We start from the raw sequence: 21334 nt of genomic DNA, 5'->3' as shown, positions 1-21334 counted from the left end.
GAGTTGCTACTAAAGCAGAGAAGAAGAAATTGGAACTATTGTTTTTTCGGTGGAGTGAGCATAAAAAAAACTTGGCAATTTTTTAAGGTTTGTATAATGTATACGATTTTAATATTTTTTTGTTAAAACTCCATACACCTTTACTAAATTAAATAGGTTCTAACTTTGGTTAATTTTTTATTATAGCTTATTTCTAATTTCGGTCCAAAAAGTATCCATATTCATAATTTTATTGAGACAAAGATAAGTTTCTTCTCAATGGGATGACTCGAAGATTCCTGGCTGCAGAATTTCTAGGTTAAATATATAAATTTTGTGTTATAATAACAACTCACTTTATATATTTTTTGCTGGATTTTAATTTTTTCAACACCAAAACAAAGTCTGCTATTTATTATTCATTTGCAAAACCTCTTGAGGACACAGGTGCATAATACATAGATACTAAAATAATTTACATTTTTGGTCCTTGAGTATTATGTGGATGCTACAAGTAAGAGATCCTCATTAAGCTTCAATTTCCGTTTTTTAATTTCGCTTATAAGTTGAAATTTTGATTTCTAGTTTCCATAATAGATCCAACCTTCAAGTTTTCATCCTTAAAGGTAATGCATGTTTGCTGAAATGACAGACGACTAAAAATAGATATAGACTCTATAAATGGTTGGGTGGGTATTTTTTTTTTTATGAATTTGACATATGTTTGTTTGTTCAGGTGCAAGGACAATTAGATGGAGTTTGACAGCACATGCAGCTAGGGAAGTGGATTGGAGTGGGATAGCAAATAGAACAAATGTAGTTAGGTATTTGTTTTATGAATTTGATATAACTATATATTTGATTTTGTTTTTCATCTTACTTTTTCTAATTGTTCTTTTTGTAATTCTGATTCAAGTTTGTAAATTTGCAAGTTTTGATTCTGATTAATTGTGGAATGTTCTCTAGGGAAGTGGATTGGAGTGGCCAATCCTGCAATGATGGGATACACCATGGGAGTGTTATACAATTTCACTGACCACACTTACTTGCAAATTAGGGTAAGTTTGCTTATCTTTGTTTGTATGAGTCATACTTTCCGTATAAACCCAAAGTTCTTATATGTAGCTTGTATATGCATTAAAAAGTTATAAAAATTCTATATAAACCTTATGCTAAAAGAAGATTTATCTTATCCTTTTTTCAGTTTGGTATTTTTTTGGTGAATGTAGTATTCCTTATAATTATCACTTTACCTTTGTCTTTGTGTTAATGCAGTTTAACATACACATGTAGGTATTTGAAGAATGATAGGGGATTAAAACAGTGGAAGAAGCCGAATCAGCACTATGGTAGTTAATAAAAAAGGTGCTATTACATTGTGCACAAGTAACAAAGATCTAGATTTCCAAAATAGTTTGTGTTTTATGTTTGTTGTTATTTGGATCAGGATGATTTGTGTTTCTAGTTTGACTGGTGTTAATAAATAACAGTTAAATGATTTATTTTGAATATTAGTACATTTATTTTATGAAATGGATTGTTTTGTTATATAAATATTTTATTTTGTAATATGAGACTTTAACTATGGTATTAAATTGAAAATTAGTAAATCTATCATATATATATATATATATATATATATATATATATATATATATATATATATATATATATATATATATATATATATATACACTTTAAAACGTTTAAAATTATGACACGCAAAAATGTGTGTCGTCTTTATTTATGACAGAGGCTTTAATGATACACAATGCGAGTCGTAAATGCACGTCGTAAGGTTACGACATGCAAGTGCGTGTCATCTTCTTTATAACAGAGCCTTCCTTGACACACATTGCGTGTTCTAAGAGCGCATCGTAAGGTTGCGATACGCAAATGCGTGTGGTCTTCCTTTATGGCATGGTCTTCCTTGACACGCATTTGCGTGTCATTTGTGGCTTTTATGACACGCAATGCGTGTCATTAAAGGGTGTTTTTGTAGTAATGTAGACAGATTTATAGCAGAGAAATTTCTGTCTTAGGACACTACAAAGCAGACCTCAATCTCTACTTAATTTCATGATTAGTGAAACTGTTGTAAACATCCAAATACAAGTATGTTCTTCTGATTTGTGAATCTTTATATACTAATTTTATATATTTAAGTTTTTGCTTGTTCAAATTCGTATTTGATTACTTTTGTCATAACACATTCAATCCGCTTTCAACAAAACTCCATAAATCTTACAATTGATATAGACTTTCATTTGTATATTCGATTGATTATAATTTCTTCCGTTTAACTTAAGGAATTTTGGGTTGAAGCATATTACTTGGTGAAGCCATCTTAAATCTTTATCCTTAAAAACATGTGAAGTGTTTATTGATCTTAAAACTCAATGACCTTGATACCACTTTGTTGTTCAACTTCGAGATCAATAACATGCAAGAAACTTATTGCAAGAACAATTTCTTAAATATAAAATATTATCGATTCATCAGATCAAACGAAATACATAAAGTATATATACAATTAGAATGGTTTGGACTTCAACCATTGTGACCCTTCATAATGATTGTTACACTAACTTCTAATGGTCTAGCTTTACTAACCAACAATTTGTACACTAATTAAAAAATATTCTGGAAGTTATAGACACATAATATTGGCTGCGTAACAAAGAGACTAATTTGTCAATCCTTAAAGGGTGTAAAATCCTCATTAATAAATGAAAGTTTTTTTGCCACATGTCAATCTCTTATGAGTTTTGATACTTGTCATTTTATGGTATATTTAAATAAATGTTTTTTTTATTTGTCATTTTCTTATTTTTTATTTTTCTTAATTAACACATCATATTTACACCTTAATTAATAATTGCCTTAATTGAAAATAACTAGTAAATTATAATATTACAACTCATATAGTATTTAATATGTTTCCTTTTAAATTCAAATTTTAAATTTCAAATTTAAATAAATTTTTGTTTAAACCTTCATATTTAATTTTTTATTTGTTTTATCCAACCCGTATAACATACGGGTCTCACAACTAGTATAGATTAAAAAATAAAACCAAACTTAGCAACAACAATCAATGGTCCCTCTTTTTATTGTGGCAAACAAATAGAATTAAGTGTGAGAATCTTGTTAAACATTTAAGACATAAAAGCATAAATATAACATGAACATAATTGACTCATGTAAATCTTCTTATCAACTTATTCAACAACAATCACAATAACGAAACCGAAATCCCATAAGAAAATGGGGGAAAGGTATAGGTGAGAATTACACAATCTTACCATACAAGAGAATTAGTAATGTTGGTTCCATTTTAGTGCTAACTTATTATAAACGAGTAGTACATTCTTATGATAGTTTCAATATGAACCCAACATACAATCTTTTTGCATCAAATCATTTATGCATATGCTCTAATATTGATAGGATAAGTTTTGTTTAATAAGAAATTCTTATACCATATTGCAGAAAGTTTTGGTATTCGGGTTTGTGTTTCACGGTCCACATAGTATAACCCAAACTTCACATTGTAACCGCTAAGCCATTCATAGTTATCCATCAACGACCATACAAAATAGCCGCGTACATCTGCTCCCTCTCTATCATTAAAACAACAAACATCGCATTTAATAAATAATGATACGATACACTTTGAATTTTGATGAAAAATGGGCTACTTTAAAAATATAAAAAGCCAAAGTACCCAATGATTTTAGAACCAACCTTATGGATTTAGCTAAAAATTCAAGATATTCTTGGTGGAATTTAACTCGTTTCGTGTCATTCAAAATAACATTCACTTGTTTCTCGTGTAGATCGGGTGAAGAATAACCTTCAAAAAATACAAATTTATTAGCACGACTATTAACATATACATAATTAATTCAACATATATGAAAACACACCCTTACCATTTTCTGTAATAAACATGGGTTTATTTTTGTACCGAAACTTAATTTCATTAACGATCTCCTCTATTCCTTTAGGAACAACATAAAAGCCTTCTATCCCGGTCTATTTGTACAAGAAAGATAAAAAATAATTATTATCAAATATTACAAAACAAAAACCAAATAAAAAATCCACATTTCCTACATACACTTTCGCCGATCAATACACCATCTCGCATTGCCACAATATCTAAAAACCCTTGGATTGCACGATTTGCAGTCGGAGAACAAGTAGAGTTTGTACAATCTTTAGTGTATATAGACGAGTAATGGTTGATGCCTATAAAATCGATACTGTTCTTCAAAATGTACTTTTCATGGATTGAGAATTTTGGTAGTTGATTTCCAAGATATTCATGCATTTCTTGAGGGTAGTCTCCATATATCAACGGATCCAGTACCCTGCTTGATGGTAAGAAGTTGAATCAAATATATATATATATATATATATATATATATATATATATATATATATATATATATATATATATATATATATATATATATATATATATATATATATATATATATATATATATATATATATATATATATATATATATATATATATATATATATATATATATATATAACTTTTTTGTTTATATTTTTATTTGGAGAGTATTAAATATATGTACACGACCAGTACCGGCCAATAGAGAAAGCAAACGCCCTTTGGGCAGCTTCAACATCAAGCTTGCTATTCGTTAGTGGTACGAACATGAGACAATTTACAACAATCCCGATTGATCCACCTTGTTCAAGCTGCACAACAATTGCAAGATACATCATAGATGAACATTATAATAAAACGGAAATTCCCTACTAGAAAATAGAAATAGAATAAACAACATAAAATAAAATACAGTTATTTTGAAACTCTGTATTAGATTAAGAAATATTGATATAAACTACAGGGAATATATACGGTCGAGATTACCCCTGTATAAGAATAGAGATAATATTAATAATATATACAATTACTTGATTTTAATGAAGTGATCGTTTTTTTTAAATGAATCGATTGTGGAAACTGATGTCGCCGACCCATTCCTAAAATACATTTCAAACACTCCACTACCACCACCATCATCATCGCCATCAACGACTATCGTCGCGATCAATACATTTGGATTTCACAATCGATATAATCCTCGCTGAAATTAACGAATCTGTCAAATTTAAACCTCCGTGATGAAATTTATCGGTGAGTTTCATTTCAATTCGATAATTCCTAGTTTAATATCGATTTCGATTGGATTTCGGCTGGGGTTCTGTAATGCAATTTCGATTTTGATTTGGTACTTTCGATTTGTCTTTGGATTACAATTGTATATGGCTATGGATTATTGTATCTTTAAGGTGACATTGATGATTTCTTCATTCATTTTAAGTTAATATTTTTCCTTTTCCGGTTACATTTGATATGGATTATCATGGCTTGAAGATGAGATGATTGATTTCTTCATTTGGTTGATGTTAATGTTTTGTTTTTCCCTGTTACCTCTTGAATATGATATGGTTGATCTCTTTATTCATGTGATAGTAAAGTTTATGCTTTCTAAATACCTAGCTCGGACTTGATGTTAATGTTGTTTCTTCTGGACTATGATGAAACAACATTAACGGTGTGTGTGAAGTGAAGATTATCTATTTCATACATTTAAAGATTATCTTATTTTGATCGGTGTGTGTGAAGTGAAGAACAACAGGGATTAACAAACCAATGACTTCCATTAACAACAATCCCCAACTCCAACAATTTCTTTCGGTGTCTACGATTCTCTCTTCCGGTTTTCTAATTCACTCCTAATGCCCATTAATATGGAGATGTTATTTGGTTCGTTCGAACGATTTGAAAGAAAAGCAAGAAGAGGGGATCGACCTTTTTCTTCTATTGATGGGATAAAGAGAACGAGTGGCAACAGGAGAGAAAAAAATGTAAACTTTATCTGTGTGTTCATGGTGTCCTCTCATTCCTTTGAGAACAGAACTTGGTCGTGTCCTTTTCTGGGGTTTCATTGTTACCGAAATGGTATTGTTAGAAGTAAAAGGATTTCTCAAATAATATCTCATCTCAAAAGCTTACACCTCCCTACAGATGAATGCAAAGTTGTGTTACGGGAGGCTATTACTTATGACCATGGATTGTTTATCTCTGTGGCAGCAACTTTGAAGGAGTTCGGTTAGTGGATATACGGGAATTGCACGAGTCTTCATGCCCTAAGTCGTTCGTGTCACCACCCAGGTGGCCTGATTAAGTTTATTGACAAGATAGATGACATGAGCGAGCATATTGTTGGCATTCCAAAGCCACCACCGAATGGACCGGAAGCCGACCTCAATGATGGGCTGGTGATGGATGCTCAACTACTTGATCGTGTTTTTTAAACTACCTATCACCACCATGAATAACATCCCTCATAATTGTCGTATGGATTTCTCTCAGGATTTGAAAGTAGCCCTTTCCAAGATTATTGCTCATCCCGGGTCCGTTGAAGTGTGGGTTGTTTTGTTAATTCTTCCTAGGTGTACTCTTCAGGTGTTCAGGCCCAAGAATAGGCAAGAAAGTAGGTCTAGCAACAGGAAGTCTTTGAAACATCATAATATCCTAAGTGCATTAGCTACTTGGGGGGACTGAAGAAGGTATCATCAAGCTAGTTAAAAACATAATTGACAATTCAAGACTGGAGCAACAAGTCAAAAAAGAAGAGTACATTCAGGAGGAAAGAACATTGTGTAAAACAAATGTCAGACAATATCTTCATAAGGTTGACGATGGACATTTTACAGCAGCAGTGAAAGTTTTATGTTCTTCATGGGTTGCTCCATTTGGGGGTGATACCACGAAGGCATTAGAGGATAAGCATCCATACAAGCCACCACCTTCCATTCCGAGCACTATATTTTCAGAACCTCCCCTTATAGTGGATGTTCACATGTCCTTGGGGCATTAAATCCTTCCCTAAAGGTACCTCGTGTAGGAGAGATGGGTTGAGAGCTCAACACATTTTGGATGCTCTTTGTAGATAAGGTTTAGCTATAGCTAAAAACCTCCTGCGTGCTATTACATTTGTGGTTAATCTATAGCCAGGGAAAGATGCCTTTCGAGTTTGGCAGAATTTGTTGCCTCTGCTCCTCTCATGCCGCTCTTAAAACCTGAAAAGAAATATGCCCTATTGTATTAGGCACTAGAGATGCACAAACCCAGGATCCGATCCGATCTGGTCAACAATCCGATCCGGTAAAATCCAATCTGAATCCGGTCAAAATCCGATCCGAATCTGGTCAACAATCCGAATTCGATTTGAAACCGGTTTGATCCAGATTTTTTAAGCTTTTACCATATTTTTCGACGGTTTAAGAACCGGTTTTTATAGAATCCGGTTTGTGATCCGGGGGTAAATCCAATTTTGAGTCCGAAAAGTCAAACCGGTTTGAATTCGGTCATCGGTTTAATCCGATCCGGTTTGGTCAAAACCGGTTTTGACCAAAACCGGTTTTCGGATCGGATCGGTTTCATTTCGTGGATCCGGTTTTTGTGTGCACCTCTATTAGGCACTATATAGAGACGTTTGGTTTCTAAGTTGGGTATGAAAGGTGTTGGTAAAGAAATGGCCAAGTATCTCAATGATTTTCAGTTAAGGTCCGGGGTGTCGGGTGGCGTTGAGGCCATATTAGCTAGCACCAATAGGGTGTTGAGTGAGCGCAATGATGACATCCTTTTCCATGCTTACCATGGACTTCTCCAATGCCTTTAACCTTGTCGACAAATCCGCATTACTTCATGAGGTCAGATTAAGGTGTCCTTCTATATCCGTGTAGGTAGAATTCCTATATGTTCTAGCAGCAAGGTTGTATCTAAGCGACACACATATTTGGTCCACTACTGGGGTTCTGTAAGGAGACCCCTTGGGACCACTTCTCTTTGCCCTTGTGTTGCACCCACTCTTGCATAATATTAGAGACAATTGCAAGCTTCTTCTCCATGCATGTTACGTTGATGATGACACACTTACTGGAGATTTCGAGGAGGTGGCCAAAGCATTGGACATCATTAAGGTGATTGGCCCAAAATTGGGCCTTCGGCTAATATCAAGAACACCAAGCTCTTTTGACCCTCGTGTGATAGTAGGAAGCTACGTGAGGGGCTATTCCCGGTTAGCGTCAGGAGGCTGCCTTAGGGGGTGAAACTTTTTAGGGGAGTTGTTAGTAGAGATCCTAGTTTCATTATCATCTTAGCCATAAAGAGAGTCGAAAACGTTGTAAATTTGATGTGCCTTCTTCCACAATTGTCTAAACCACAGAGTGAGCTCCTTCTGATTCGGTCTTGTATGGGTATTGCTAAGTTTTTCTTTAGGATGAGGACATACCAACCCGTTCACATGGAAGAGGCGACATTATTCTTTGACAATGGGCTGTGTGGGGCGATTGAGGACATTGTGGTTTGTGGTGGCCGTTTCATTGGCAACATATAGTGGCGAATTGCTACCTTGCCCATTAGGTTTGGTGGTTTGGATTTATATGCGGAAGTAGAGGCTACCTCATTTGCTTTTGTTGCCTTAAGGTCCCAATCTTATGTATTGCAAGGCCACACCCTACGGGATAGCGACATATATGATATGGATTCTGATTATGATTGTGCCTTGGCTTCTCTACGTAACAAGGTTCCAGATATTAACCTTAGCAATTTTACTACTAAAGACACCCCCCTAAATCCCAAAATATATTGGTGAGTGCCCTTTTTCATGAAATTGTCCAATATATGGAAGTTCATCTCGACATGACGGCTCGACAGAAAGCGCTTCTCCAGTGCTTACATGCAACTCATGCTTAAGATTTTCTTATAGCTATCCCTATAAATGGGCTTGGCCACCATATGGAGTATCGTACTATCCTCAAATATCGACTTATGATTCTAATATTCACATCTGATGAGATATGTCTAGTGTGTCGTAACATATGTTTGAACTCTTTTGGAGAGCATGCAATTCACTGTAAAGAACTCTTGGGGTTCCAATACAGGCACGATATGTTTAGGGATGTTTTGTTTGACATATTTAAGTGTGTTGGGGTTTCCGCCAAGAAAGAGGCACCTGTGAATTTTTTGACTGACCCGACAGAAGGAAAGTCAACTCTTAGACTAGCTTACATTTTGGTTTTTTGATGTGTTTGAGGGAAATACACATGTGTGGACATTACAGGGGTATCCCCTCTCGTGGGCTTGAGGTCTGGGGGTTTCACGACGGGACAGACTACTTTAAAAGCCACCATACGCAAAGTCACCAAACATGAGAAATCGTGCAAGGAAAATCAACACATGTTTAGACCAGTAATTTTTTGTTGATCACCGAATAATATTGATTCAACCCATAAAGTAACATAATATGTAAAATAAATAAAAAATCATTAATGGAAACACTAATTTGATCTGATTTCAAATGAAAGTTATATGTATGTGAAGTGTTCTATTTAGACCGGAGTTAAGTACTCCTCGTGGCTTATGAAAATTGTAGTCTTTGATATCTAAAATAAATTTAATAATGAAAAAATAGCTAATCTTCTAAACTAAAACTTATACGCAATATCCATATATATAATCGTAAGCCATAGAGTGCATTTACAATACCAACTAAAAAAAACATTTTCTTGATGTGGTAACAAGAACACCTACAGTTCTTATTTTCCATGGTAAACATCTTGGGGACATTAGAAACAGTAGTTATAAAGTAGTTGATTTGCATTGCATGTCCTCCATATGATGTTGGATTCTTGTTTTCTAACACAATTACTATTAAAGTATCATAAGTTTTCATTTCTTTATCTTAGAAACACTAGTGAGTAAGGGTGTTGCTGCTATATTGCATTTAATTAATGTTGGATAATCTTGACATGGGTGGGTCACTTTGGGTTATGGGTATGGGTAAAAGGTTAGTCAATGGTTTGTTTTAATTTAATGTTTGCATGACCAAGCTCACACCAGACAAAACGTGGTTTACTTGGTCAATGTAGTGTCCAATTTTCTAGTGGTAGTAGCTAGGTTTTAGGTTCATATTATTTGTTTCGGTTGAGTCCATTGTAGGCTTTTGATTGAAAACAAAAGTTTTCATATGTTTTTCTTCTTCTCTTCTCGTGTACAACAACAAAGTTTGCTTCTTTTATTATTTGTTCACAGAGTGCAGAAGGGGTTGAACCAACATTTGGTATCAGAGCCCTAGGCTCAGGGGATCTGCGAAAGGGCAATATGAAACATGTAATGTTTCCTGGTGGGTATTGGGCGGCTGGTGCAGAATTTAACGGAGGTAAGGGTTGTGTTGGTGAGGAATTAAATTGTTCACTGGCTGCTGAAGGGGCTAAACCATCAATTAAATTGTTAGATTAGTGTTGCCGCATCATTGCCGTGTTTATTATACATCTCTTCTTTTTCGATATGCTCTTTTTGTTAACAAAATCTAATCTATTTTCCAATACATGGATTGTATTTTCATGACAAAAACAAGATCTCGTGCCACTAAAAGGATGCTAGCTTAAGAGTTAATATACGTCTTATATTGGTTATCTAAACCATATGTTTCGCATACTTAGCTATAATCCTTTTTTGGACCAAGTATGTGAATTATGATTAGTACTGTGGTCATTACATTATAATCATGCTAATAACACATGTATACAACTCCTGAACCATACTAGTTTATGCAAGCATACCTGCAATGAAACCATCTTGACAACAAGTGGAAATGAGTTTGAAGTTCTACATAATTACAACCATATGTTGCATGGTTGGTCTCATTCCAAATATACTACTATTGACTTGGTGTTAGAATAAGTTTTCTTATTTTGAACAAATTGAACAAATTAACTTGGTGTTAGAATAGGTTTTTTTGTATTCTGAACAAATTATACAATCTACTTTATTGTTTATTCTTATTTTTAGTATGGTTTTACTGTGTTTTTTTGGAACAAGTTTTACTGTGTTAACTATGTGTATTTTCATTTCTTTAGCTATTTTGTTATATATATATATATATATATATATATATATATATATATATATATATATATATATATATATATATATATATATATATATATATATATATATATATATATATATATATATATATATATATATATATATATATATATATATATATATAGAAACCGCTAAGCGGCCGCTAATCGGTTCTAACACCAAGTGGACTAACGATTAGGGATTAATCGGCAAGGCATGGATTAATTGAGAGATTATTCGGGGACCATTAATTATTAAGAAAATTATTCAAAAATTTATAAATCTAACTTTAATCCTTCAAAATAAGCGATTAATCAGCGATTAGGTCCGACTTTGACTTGCAGATTAACCCGATTAGGTCTGATTAAGTCTCATTAAGTCCGATTAATTCCGACTTTGACCTACATTGACCATGCCCAATTATAGCGAACGATTAACAATAAATCTCATTGGTGGAGGTCCGATTAGCGATTAATCGGCCAATTAGGCCGACTTCTACAACACTATGAATATATATATATATATATATATATATATATATATATATATATATATATATATATATATATATATATATATATATATATATATATATATATATATTGTGGAATAGAGTACGGTTCTAATTAGTCGCATTATATATGTGGTATGGAGTGATCAAAAGTGAGAGATAGAATACGGTTCTTTAGCCATATTATATTATGTGATCAAATACTATATTATGTCATCAAATAGATTACAACCCTCATAGAATGTACCGCACCGCACCGTACCGCACCGCACCGCACCGCACGTATTCTATTCCCCAAAACAATAGTGTGCTCTATTTCATGTTTTCTAGTAGTAAAAACACTATACTGCAGAATCGATATACTCTTTAATTTACTCAAGATCAACAGTTTGACTATTTTAGTGTCAGTTACTTTCATATTATTAATAGAATGTTTAACGATCATATAAAGAATTCGACAGTTCAAACTTCAAATGATCAGATATATTTCAAACACTAAAGATGAACTTAAAGTTATATGGTCTTTTTTTTTTTGCAATAATGGGGGTTCGTCCTCTTTATCTTTAAAAAATAACGTTATTTTTATATCATTTTAAGAAAGAGAAATTAAAGTGTCTCTTACCTTTTATACCTACAAATATTTCTACCCACTAACAACATTATGACACATGTCATCATTCCATATTTATTTAAGTGTCTCATTAAGAATATACTAGGAATATATCAAATAAAATTAAATTGAATGGTGGAATGATAAAAGAGAAATTATATTGTTTCCTACCTTTTATGCTTACAAATATTTCTACCCACTAACATTATGACACATGTCACCATTTCATATTTACTTAACAGTCTCATTAAGAATATACTACGAATATATCAAATAAAATTAAATTGAATTGTGGAATGATGACACATGTCAAAAAGTTAGTGGGTAGGAATATTTGTAGGTATAAAATGTAAGAGACAATTTAATTTCTCGAGGTCATGACCCTGCCAGATCACCAAATCGTTGGATATGTTTACAATAGTCTTTTCAGTTTCAATAATAGCATAATTTATACCAATCAATCATGTATCACAATATATTAGTTTCTATAATTATTGAGTTATTATCTTTTAACTATGAATGTCTATTATGTATTTACTAATTTAATTTTTAATTTATTTTGTACATTTTCAACATTAGAACTTTTGAATAACCCTAGTTACTCCGTGATTTTGAACCCCTATTCTCGACGGGGATCAAACGTCGGTCATCATGTAGCTGCTCTCATCTGTTGTCTTTGATTCGTCCTACGTTCTGTCTTTTGTGTCATCTGGTAAAGTTGTTTCTCGATTTTGGTTCTTGGCTTTGTCACGGGTTCCAACTACTGTGGAAGATATTGCTAATATTATGAAACAATATGCTGAAATGGGGGGTTTACATGGTTTTGGCATAGATGGTAATAAGGAAAAGGTTGGTAAAATATTGGATAGTATTGGCGTAATTCAAGTTGATCAATGAATTGCCTATCTTTGAATATTTGTAGCATCCGTACTTTTTCTAAAAGAAGTTGGGTGAGGTGCATTTGTGTTCAACATGGAGTTTCGTTTTTTGGGTCTTCAAGAAACAAGGATAACTCTGTTGGATTTGTTTAGAGTTAGGAGTATGTGGGGGAATTTCAACTTTGGTTTTGCTTTTATTAGTTCTTGTGGGAGATCGATAGGTTTATTAGTTGTTTGGGACCTGAATGTTTTTATTAAAAATAGTGTTGTCTGCACTATAATGAGATTATTGTTGGATGTTTCTGGGTTCCATTTAATATGGATTGTTATGTGGTGAATGTTTATGTGCCTCAAGACGAGGAAACAATAGTTGTGGAATTATATTTTTGAATTTATCCATTGCTATGGGGTAATTATATTATTTTTGGTGAGTTTAATGCTATTAGAAGTGAAGATTAGATATTTGGTTCAATATTTTGTCATATTTCTATAGGAGTTTTCAATGATTTTATAGATGATATAGGTGTGGTGGCAGTGTTAGATAGGAAGTAGTGTGATCATTGTCCTATCTTGCTTCATGATTATAAGCTAGATTACAGTCCTACTTCGTTTTTATAATTCATAGCTTCTTATGGATGGGTTTCAAGAAATGATGCATGGATGCGCTAATGAATTTTTTTTTTTTTGAAAATCATAAATGGAGCTAGTTTGTTTTGTTTAAAAATAAACTAAAATTTATTAAGAATAGAATCCATGATTGACATTCTCGGTTTAAGGAAGTTCGTGATGTGAAAAAGCTATAAATGGATTCTCGGTTGAGAGATATTGATTGTTCTATTGATGATGGTGTCTCTCCAGTTTATTTACCTAATGAAAGGAAATAGTTTTTTTTGGGAGGTTGCTAATTTGGACAAACTAGATATTTTTGATTTGGCTCAAAAAGCGAATGTTAAATGGTCGGTCGAAGGAGATGAGAACTCTAGGTTTTTTCATGGTATGTTGAAAAAGAAGCATCATATATTTATTTGTGGAGTTTCTGTTAATGGGGATTGGGTAACGGAATTGTTGGCTGTTGAAAAGAAGTTTTTAATTTCTATTCTTCCAAGTTCCAACCTTTCAATAATATTCAGATGGCGACTAAAAGTAATCGGATTTTTACTCTCAGATTTGAGGATGTTGCGTGTTTAGAAAAACCGTTTTCAGTTGAAGAGATTAAGGAGGCAGTCTGGGATTGTGGTGGGGATCGAGCACCTGGTCCGGGCATATTTTCTTTTAAGTTTCTTAAGCATTTTTGGGATATTTTAGGTAATGATGTGATTGCTTTTGTGCAAGAATATTTTTACAAACCTATTATTCTAGTGGGTTGTAATGCTTCATTTATTACTCTCATCCTGAAGATTGATAACCCGTTATTGATGAAGGATTTTCATCCCATTAGCCTTATTGGGATGCAATTTAAAGTTATTGCTAAACTATTAGCAAAGTGGCCTGCCTTGGTTCTTGCTGATGTTATTGGTGTGGAACAGTCGTTTTTTCTTAAGGTTCGTCAAATTTTAGATGGTCCTCTTATGGGGAGTAAGTTGATCTCGTGGTTTAAGAAGGAAAAAAATATGTTTGTTGATTTTAAAGTTTATTTTGAGAAAGTCTACGACTCTATTAGTTGGGATTATTCGGATTAGAAATTGGTGTTTATAGGATTCAGTGATAGGTGGTGTTTGTGGATTAGCGGGTTATTTAAAAACTCGAGATCTTCTATCCTTGTGAATGGGAGCCCCATAGATGAATTTCAGTTGTTCGGAGGGCTGAGGCAGGGGGTCCTATTCCCTTTTTTTGTTTATTATTGATAAGGAAGGGCTCCATGTTGCTATGGAAGATGCAGTTGCTATAGGGCTATTTCGAGGTATGATTCGAATCTTGTTTTATCTCGTTTTTTATGCACATGATGCTTTAGTTTTGGTGCTTGGGATGAGAGAAATATTTGGAATCTTATTACTATCCCCCGGTGCTTTTATATGGTGTTTGGCTTAAATATTAATCTCTTTAAATCTAGTCTTTTGGTTGTCGAAGTGTATCAATCAGAAGTTATTTCTTCGGTATCTATTTTTGGGTGTGTTGTGGTCTCTTTTCCTCTTTCTTATCTTGGGATCTCGGTAGATGGTCCTATGACTCATTTAAGAAGTTAGGATTTCATCATAGATCGATTTTGTAAGGGACTTTTATCTTGGAAAGTTAAATTACTGTCTATTAACTCTCACCAAATCGGTCTGGGGCAGTTTGGGTATCTACTTTTTGTCGATTTTTGGATTACCTACTATTGTTTGTCACTTGTTGGAATCTTGTAGAGCTCGATTTTTTTAGGGTACAGAAGAAGATCAAAGGCGTATTCATTGGATGAAATAGGATGTGGTTTTAAACTCTAGAGATAAAGTTGGTTTAGATATTTGTAACTTGGATGTGTTTAATCTTGCCTTTTTGTATAAATGGAAGTGGCGTTTTCTTCATGAAGCAAAATCTTTATGGGTAAAAGTTATTAAGGGCTTACATGGAGTTAATGGTGCTTTGTTCGGGGGTTCTCGACCTTCTTGAGGGGGGTGGGGGGGGGGCAAAAATTATGGGATCTATAAATCAATTGCATGAGAGGAATGTTATTGACTTAACTTCGATGTTAATTATGGTTGGTGATTGGTCTACTGCTAGGTTTTGGGATGGTACTTGGTGTGGTGGTATGTCTCTCAAGACTCAATTTCACAAGCTATATGATTTATCCTTAATGCAAGGTAGTCTTGTACGTGATTTTTGGAGTTTGGCGGGTTGGACTCTTTTGTGGCATCGTCGTATTAGAGGTGGAGTGGAAACTATGCAATTTGATAACCTTATGGACCTCTTGACTCCAATTCTATTGACGCCTGTTCCAGATAAATGAATAAGGGATTTTGATCCAAGTGGGATTTTTTCTGTCAAGTTAACCAGGAGTTTGACTCTTCTAGACTTCCAGTGGGAGGTGTTGCTATGAGATGGAACAATCATATTCCTATCAAGCTTAATATCTTTTTGTGGCATATAATTCTTGTTAGATCAATTTTGGTGGGTAGAGGTGTGGAATTGGATTCAAATCTTTGTCCTGTTTGTTAGATCGGTCCAAAAGATGTGTTGTAGTTATTCTTTCAATGTGATTTAGCTCGTCAAATTTGGAGAAGGATTGAGATGTGGTTAAATTTGTCAATTCCTACCATTTTGGAGCCTTCAACTTTGCATGCTTGGATTGATGTTACTCTAGTAACAAGACAGGGTCGTTAGATTTTGGAGTCAGTATGTATGATGTTGTTGTGGGGAATTTGGTCTTATAGGATTTTGATTACTTTTTTGCTGTTCTAAGTATAAGAAAGAGTTCATTTTGACAATATTGTCGAGCTTTGTTTTTGTTGGTTTTCATTTAGGAACTCTAAGGCTAGTGTCAATTGGACTGCGTGATTGCATAATCCAATGTTGCCTTAATTTTGTATCTTTTACTAGCTCCTAGCTAGCTATTTTTTGAGCTATAAAAGAATTCTGATAAATGTGTTATTAATATATGAATATAACTTGTGAGGAAAACTAATACATATGTCAATATAACATGTGATGAGAGTTAATGTAAACTTTAAAATATTTATTACATGTTAGATTCATATATGAATGATTCTAATTATTAAAACAAAATTAACCATACTTTTTATTTATAAGTGAATAAATAATATACCGTAATAAAAATTTGATGTATTTTTATTTACTTATGAATAATGAGAGCTAAAACTATTAAAAAAAATTCCTTAAAACTATGTCAATGGATGTCTATTTACAAAGAATAAAAAAATTATAAATTTTGATATATTCAAAATCATATTTTGATAAAAATAGCTCATTAAAAAAATTTTAAAAAAAATATAGTTTTGTATATATTAAAATAATGATTAACATAGGTAAAGGAAACAAGTTTTGTTTGAAAATGAACGGATGTTCATTTTGCCATTTCTGTCAGTATGATAAAGAGTATTGCGGTAAAAATAAATGATTAGCTGATAATAGTACCTTCGTTCATATTCAAGAAATTTGAATATTTCATTAAAGTCATTTTCTATTTGCTAATTTGTCAAAAGATGTTTGCGAATTTGTCAAAAGATGTTTAACATCTTATCAATCAACATTGATTATTAGAAAAAGTATGTATTATCCAAAGGTATTAAATTATTAGCAAATGAAAAAGTGGACGTTGTTTTTAAAAATAATTAATGATGCATTATTGAATATGTATTTATTTTGTTGATATGTTTTATTGATATAACTTGTTAAAAGCTATACACAAACTGTAGTTATGTTTATATAAGTTTATATATAAAAAATATAAAAATATATAAAATGATAATAATATATAGAAACGATATAATTTTATACCTTAGACAAGTTAAAGGGAATAATGTTGTCGGAAATTTAAATGGACCATCGTTGTAAACATTCATAAGTTTTGGTGGTGATCTAAGGCCCCATTTTACACATGAAATACAAGCAATCCAAGTTTTGCAAAGTAAATGGGAAACAATCTTATTATTTGAAAGTAAACTCATGTTAAATGATTACCTTGTATTTTTTATAATACAGCTTTGCTGTTTTTCCATGAGCCAACACCATGTTATGCATAACAATAAGAGGCTCCACGTCAGAGTTTCCAGTACGGCAGTTGCCAAAAGGCTTCGAGCAACGAGACGGTGGATAAGCACCCCACATATAAGCAAAGTCAGTAAAGAGGTTTGGTTCGTTAAATGTTGTCCAATACTTTACTCTATCTCCAAAATATTTGAAACAAATATCTGCCAAATGCACAAAATCTTCCCTGCCACCATATTAAGTTACGACAGAGCAAACTACAAAAGTACCAAAAAAGTTGATGCAAAGACGAAATGATAAATTTAGGATTACTGCATTTCATGGTTTAGCCAAGACCCATATTTATCTTCAAGTTCTTGAGGAAAATCAAAATGGTGAATCGTCACAAATGGTTCGATTCCTATAGTATTGTAGTGAAGACTCATGAACAAAACATATAACAATCGTTTTAGTAAAAAATAACAGCACATTAGAATTAATAGAACATCTTGATTTGAGACCAAATCAAATAAATTATTTGTTAGTGTATATAAAATTAACGCAAAAAGGTTCTATTTGTCTCAATACGTGTAGAAGTCTCATCTCTTAATATATGTGGTTGTTATGTACCTAACTTTAGGTATAAAACCTTTTAAACGACCTAGTTTGAAACAAAACAAATCCAATTTCATTTTTTCTTAGTTTTGTTTTAATAGAATATCATTGAATTAAGTTCAATTATGGAATGAAAAAGATAAATTATATATATTTTTATTGCAAATAATTATTGAAGTTTATAGAGAAAATAAAAAACCAATACCTTTTTAACGAATATAACTCAAACGTTTTGTCTTTCAATTGAAAAACTATATTCAATGATTTTCTGAAAAGTTTGATTGAGTTATGACATGTTCTTCTTTTATTTTTTATTCTACTAGTTTTCATTTAGAATTTAGTAAATTTGATTATATGGTCATGACTTTCAATGTTTTAAGTTCTTAGACACAATAAAAAAAAACATAAATTTGATCGATTTAGTAAGTCACGTGATTTAGGAGGAATAGTAAAAGAGATATCATGATTTGTTTGAATATAAATGAATCAAAACTACATTGTTTTGAGGGTTCTATATATAAGCTTAGGTACATGACATCCTTAAGCCCTATATATATATATATATATATATATACATATATATATATATATATATATATATATATATATATATATATATATATATATATATGTATGTATGTATATATATGTGTGTGTGTGTGTGTGTGTGTGTGTTTTGGAGGGTTATTTTGAAGAATCATTCTTGAACTCCATATATACCTTACATGGTATTAATTAAACGTTTTCTTCTATGTTTCTATATATGTTGGAATCTATCCTATCTTCATAAGGGTTCTTTTAGAGAGACAATCTTGAACTCCACATGGTTTTTAAATTCTTTAACATTTAAGTAATAGCACCTTTGAGAATTAGATTATCGATGATCTTGTTATAGAACATGATGCCCATGGGATTAACTTCACCGAACTTTCCTCTTGGAAGAATTCTAGCCCATGATATCGAAAATCGGTATGCTTTTAGGCCAAGGGAATGCATTATCTCAATATCTTTCTGTTTCAAAGAAACATAAGTAAAAAATCATATTTGAAATCAAGAAATTGGTTTTGATACCAAAACTCATTGTGTAGATAAGAAGGGTGAGTTTTACCAAAAAAAGATGATAATGATAATCTGCAATATCACCGTTCTCTCCATTTTCTCCACAACCTTAATAAAAAGGGAAATGAATTCATCAATAGAAATACAAAAGTAGTTCATCATATAAGCTATAGGAATCAAGGGATCAATGATATTAACCTACAGAATGACAAAAGGTATCCCAATTGCTTAAGGATTTGGCATCCTCAAGATAAGCTCCTTCAACCTAAAGACATTCATACATTGAGTTATAAAGAGCTATGATCATGGTAAAAAAAGGAAGAGAAAGAGGAAATTATCAACTTGGTAAGCTGATGTTGCTGCACCAAAGAAAAACCCTGTTGGGAAATCTGATATTTTGACATGATGCTCTTCTTTCTTTTCTAATTCGAATCCTCCATCATTATTGTTGGAGGCTTCAAGAACCAAAGCACATATAGAGATAAGATACCAGAAGAGAAAAATGGTGGATGATTTCGGTTGTAGCTTCATTATGGAATTAGGGGATGAGGAGTTATGAGTCTTCAATTCTTATTTATAATCATTTTGTATGTTATACATATATATATATATATATATATATATATATATATATATATATATATATATATATATATATATATACAGAGAGAGAGAGAGAAAGATAGAGAGAGAGAGAGGAGAGAGAGAGAGAGAGAGAGAAATACCCATTGAAATAATCATTTTGGGTGGTAGTGGAAGTTATATTTGGACTTTTCTATTTTTTGTATAATTTCTATTAGACAAAACTTCAAAAATGGTCCCTGTGGTTTCCAAAAATATCAAGTTTGGTCCCTAAGTTCAAAAAACCTCACGGATCGTCCCTGTGGTTTCAAAACTTTTAACATTTGGTCCTTCCGGCTAACTCCGTTACCATTTAGCCGTTAAGTCAGGGGCAATTTTGTCATTTCACTACACAGGGACCATTTATGAGGTTTTTAATTACTTTTTTTTTAAATAAATAAATATATAATATTTAATATGCAAGGGGTCCCACTCACTCTCACTCTCTCTCTCATCCCATCGTCTTCTTCAATTTTCATCTCATATCAAATTTTTTCAAAACCCATCCCAATCTAAGCCACCACCCTATAACCAGTAAATTGATTTGCTTTTCTCATTTATCTATACCTTGAAAAGGAAGCGAATTTGAATATTCTATCATGAATTTTGACTAGAAATAGAGGGTAGTAAAAGAGTAACCTGGGTAAAAGCTTTGACGCCATATCGCTCAAGTTTAACATCGAGATTTGGATCATCGGCAAGTTGCAACAACAAATCAACCATGTCCTTCGCTTCGAATTTCTCTCCGGCGGTCTTCCTCCGTTCATTATGCTCGTTGAGAACATGCTCTGGAAACTGATCGAATTTCTTACTCACAGCCTTCATCCTCTTCACATACCCTGTAAATCCATGAAATCGATCCACGGTATTGAATCACTGATGTTAAAAACACCGTTCAACAGAAACAACTCGTCCAGCATCTTCTTGAACTCGTCCGGACTCACCACTAAGTTCGATTCTTCGTCCAAATACCTTTTCCTCAAAACCATCCGGCTAATCACGTTCAAGCTCACCGTCGATAGTAGACCCTTCAACGGGATCTCCTCGCCAGCTGTTACAGAAATGGATTTCACCAGTGAATTCGTCTCCTCCACTCGGATGTACTCGTATGATTCGAGGCGCTTAACGCTAAAGCTACTCTCAGCTTCCGGATCATCAATCAACGTGCAGATTTCGCGTTTTTGTTATTCACAGGCGGATTAGAAACTGTGTGACAACTTTGAATTCACTTGTGATTTATTAAATTCTGCAATCTATGTGACTAATCAGTAATTGGGTTTTCTGAATTACAGCCGAAGTTGGTTGCGATTTCTGATCCTATATCTAAACCGGATCTGAATCGATTTCTTATCTGAAATGTATGCCTAAACTCGATTTGAATCATAAATGGAAATTACTCCATTCTCCACTATAAAACCCCCTCCAGGGAAGATGTATCCAATTCTAATCTGGCCA

At 32.9% G+C, this 21334-nt stretch overlaps 1 protein-coding gene across 1 annotated transcript; it reads right to left on the bottom strand.

Moving 5' to 3' along the window:
* Positions 1–3200: 3200 nt before the first annotated feature.
* On the bottom strand, positions 3201–19856 carry LOC145073488 (beta-glucosidase 18-like). The gene is made up of 11 exons (XM_079020036.1): positions 19601–19856; positions 19457–19523; positions 19308–19366; positions 19060–19210; positions 17918–18005; positions 17579–17831; positions 4603–4718; positions 4103–4355; positions 3915–4017; positions 3727–3835; positions 3201–3602 (listed from the first exon to the last, which is right to left on the bottom strand). Exons 1-11 carry the CDS (start codon positions 19787–19789, stop codon positions 3404–3406), a joined length of 1587 nt encoding a protein of 528 aa, XP_078876162.1. The 5' UTR covers positions 19790–19856; the 3' UTR covers positions 3201–3403.
* Positions 19857–21334: the final 1478 nt, after the last annotated feature.

This window comes from Lactuca serriola, chromosome 9 (genome assembly GCF_051521515.1).
Source record: "Lactuca serriola cultivar US96UC23 chromosome 9, Lser_US96UC23_V15, whole genome shotgun sequence".
Classification (NCBI taxonomy): domain Eukaryota; kingdom Viridiplantae; phylum Streptophyta; class Magnoliopsida; order Asterales; family Asteraceae; genus Lactuca; species Lactuca serriola.
The sequence above is the reverse complement of the archived record's forward strand: the minus strand, read 5'-3'. Positions and strand labels throughout refer to the sequence as shown.

Bases quoted from the DNA above. Each gene is read 5' to 3' on its own strand.
- LOC145073488 (XM_079020036.1), bottom strand. From the start codon at position 19,789: ATGAAGCTACAACCGAAATCATCCACCATTTTTCTCTTCTGGTATCTT. The intron at 4,719-17,578 runs GTAATCATTTAA...ATTGTTGTGCAG, and splicing joins TGTATTATAAAAAATACAAG to CTTGAACAAGGTGGATCAAT. The intron at 3,603-3,726 runs GTTGGTTCTAAA...TTTTAATGATAG, and splicing joins TTTTTAGCTAAATCCATAAG to AGAGGGAGCAGATGTACGCG.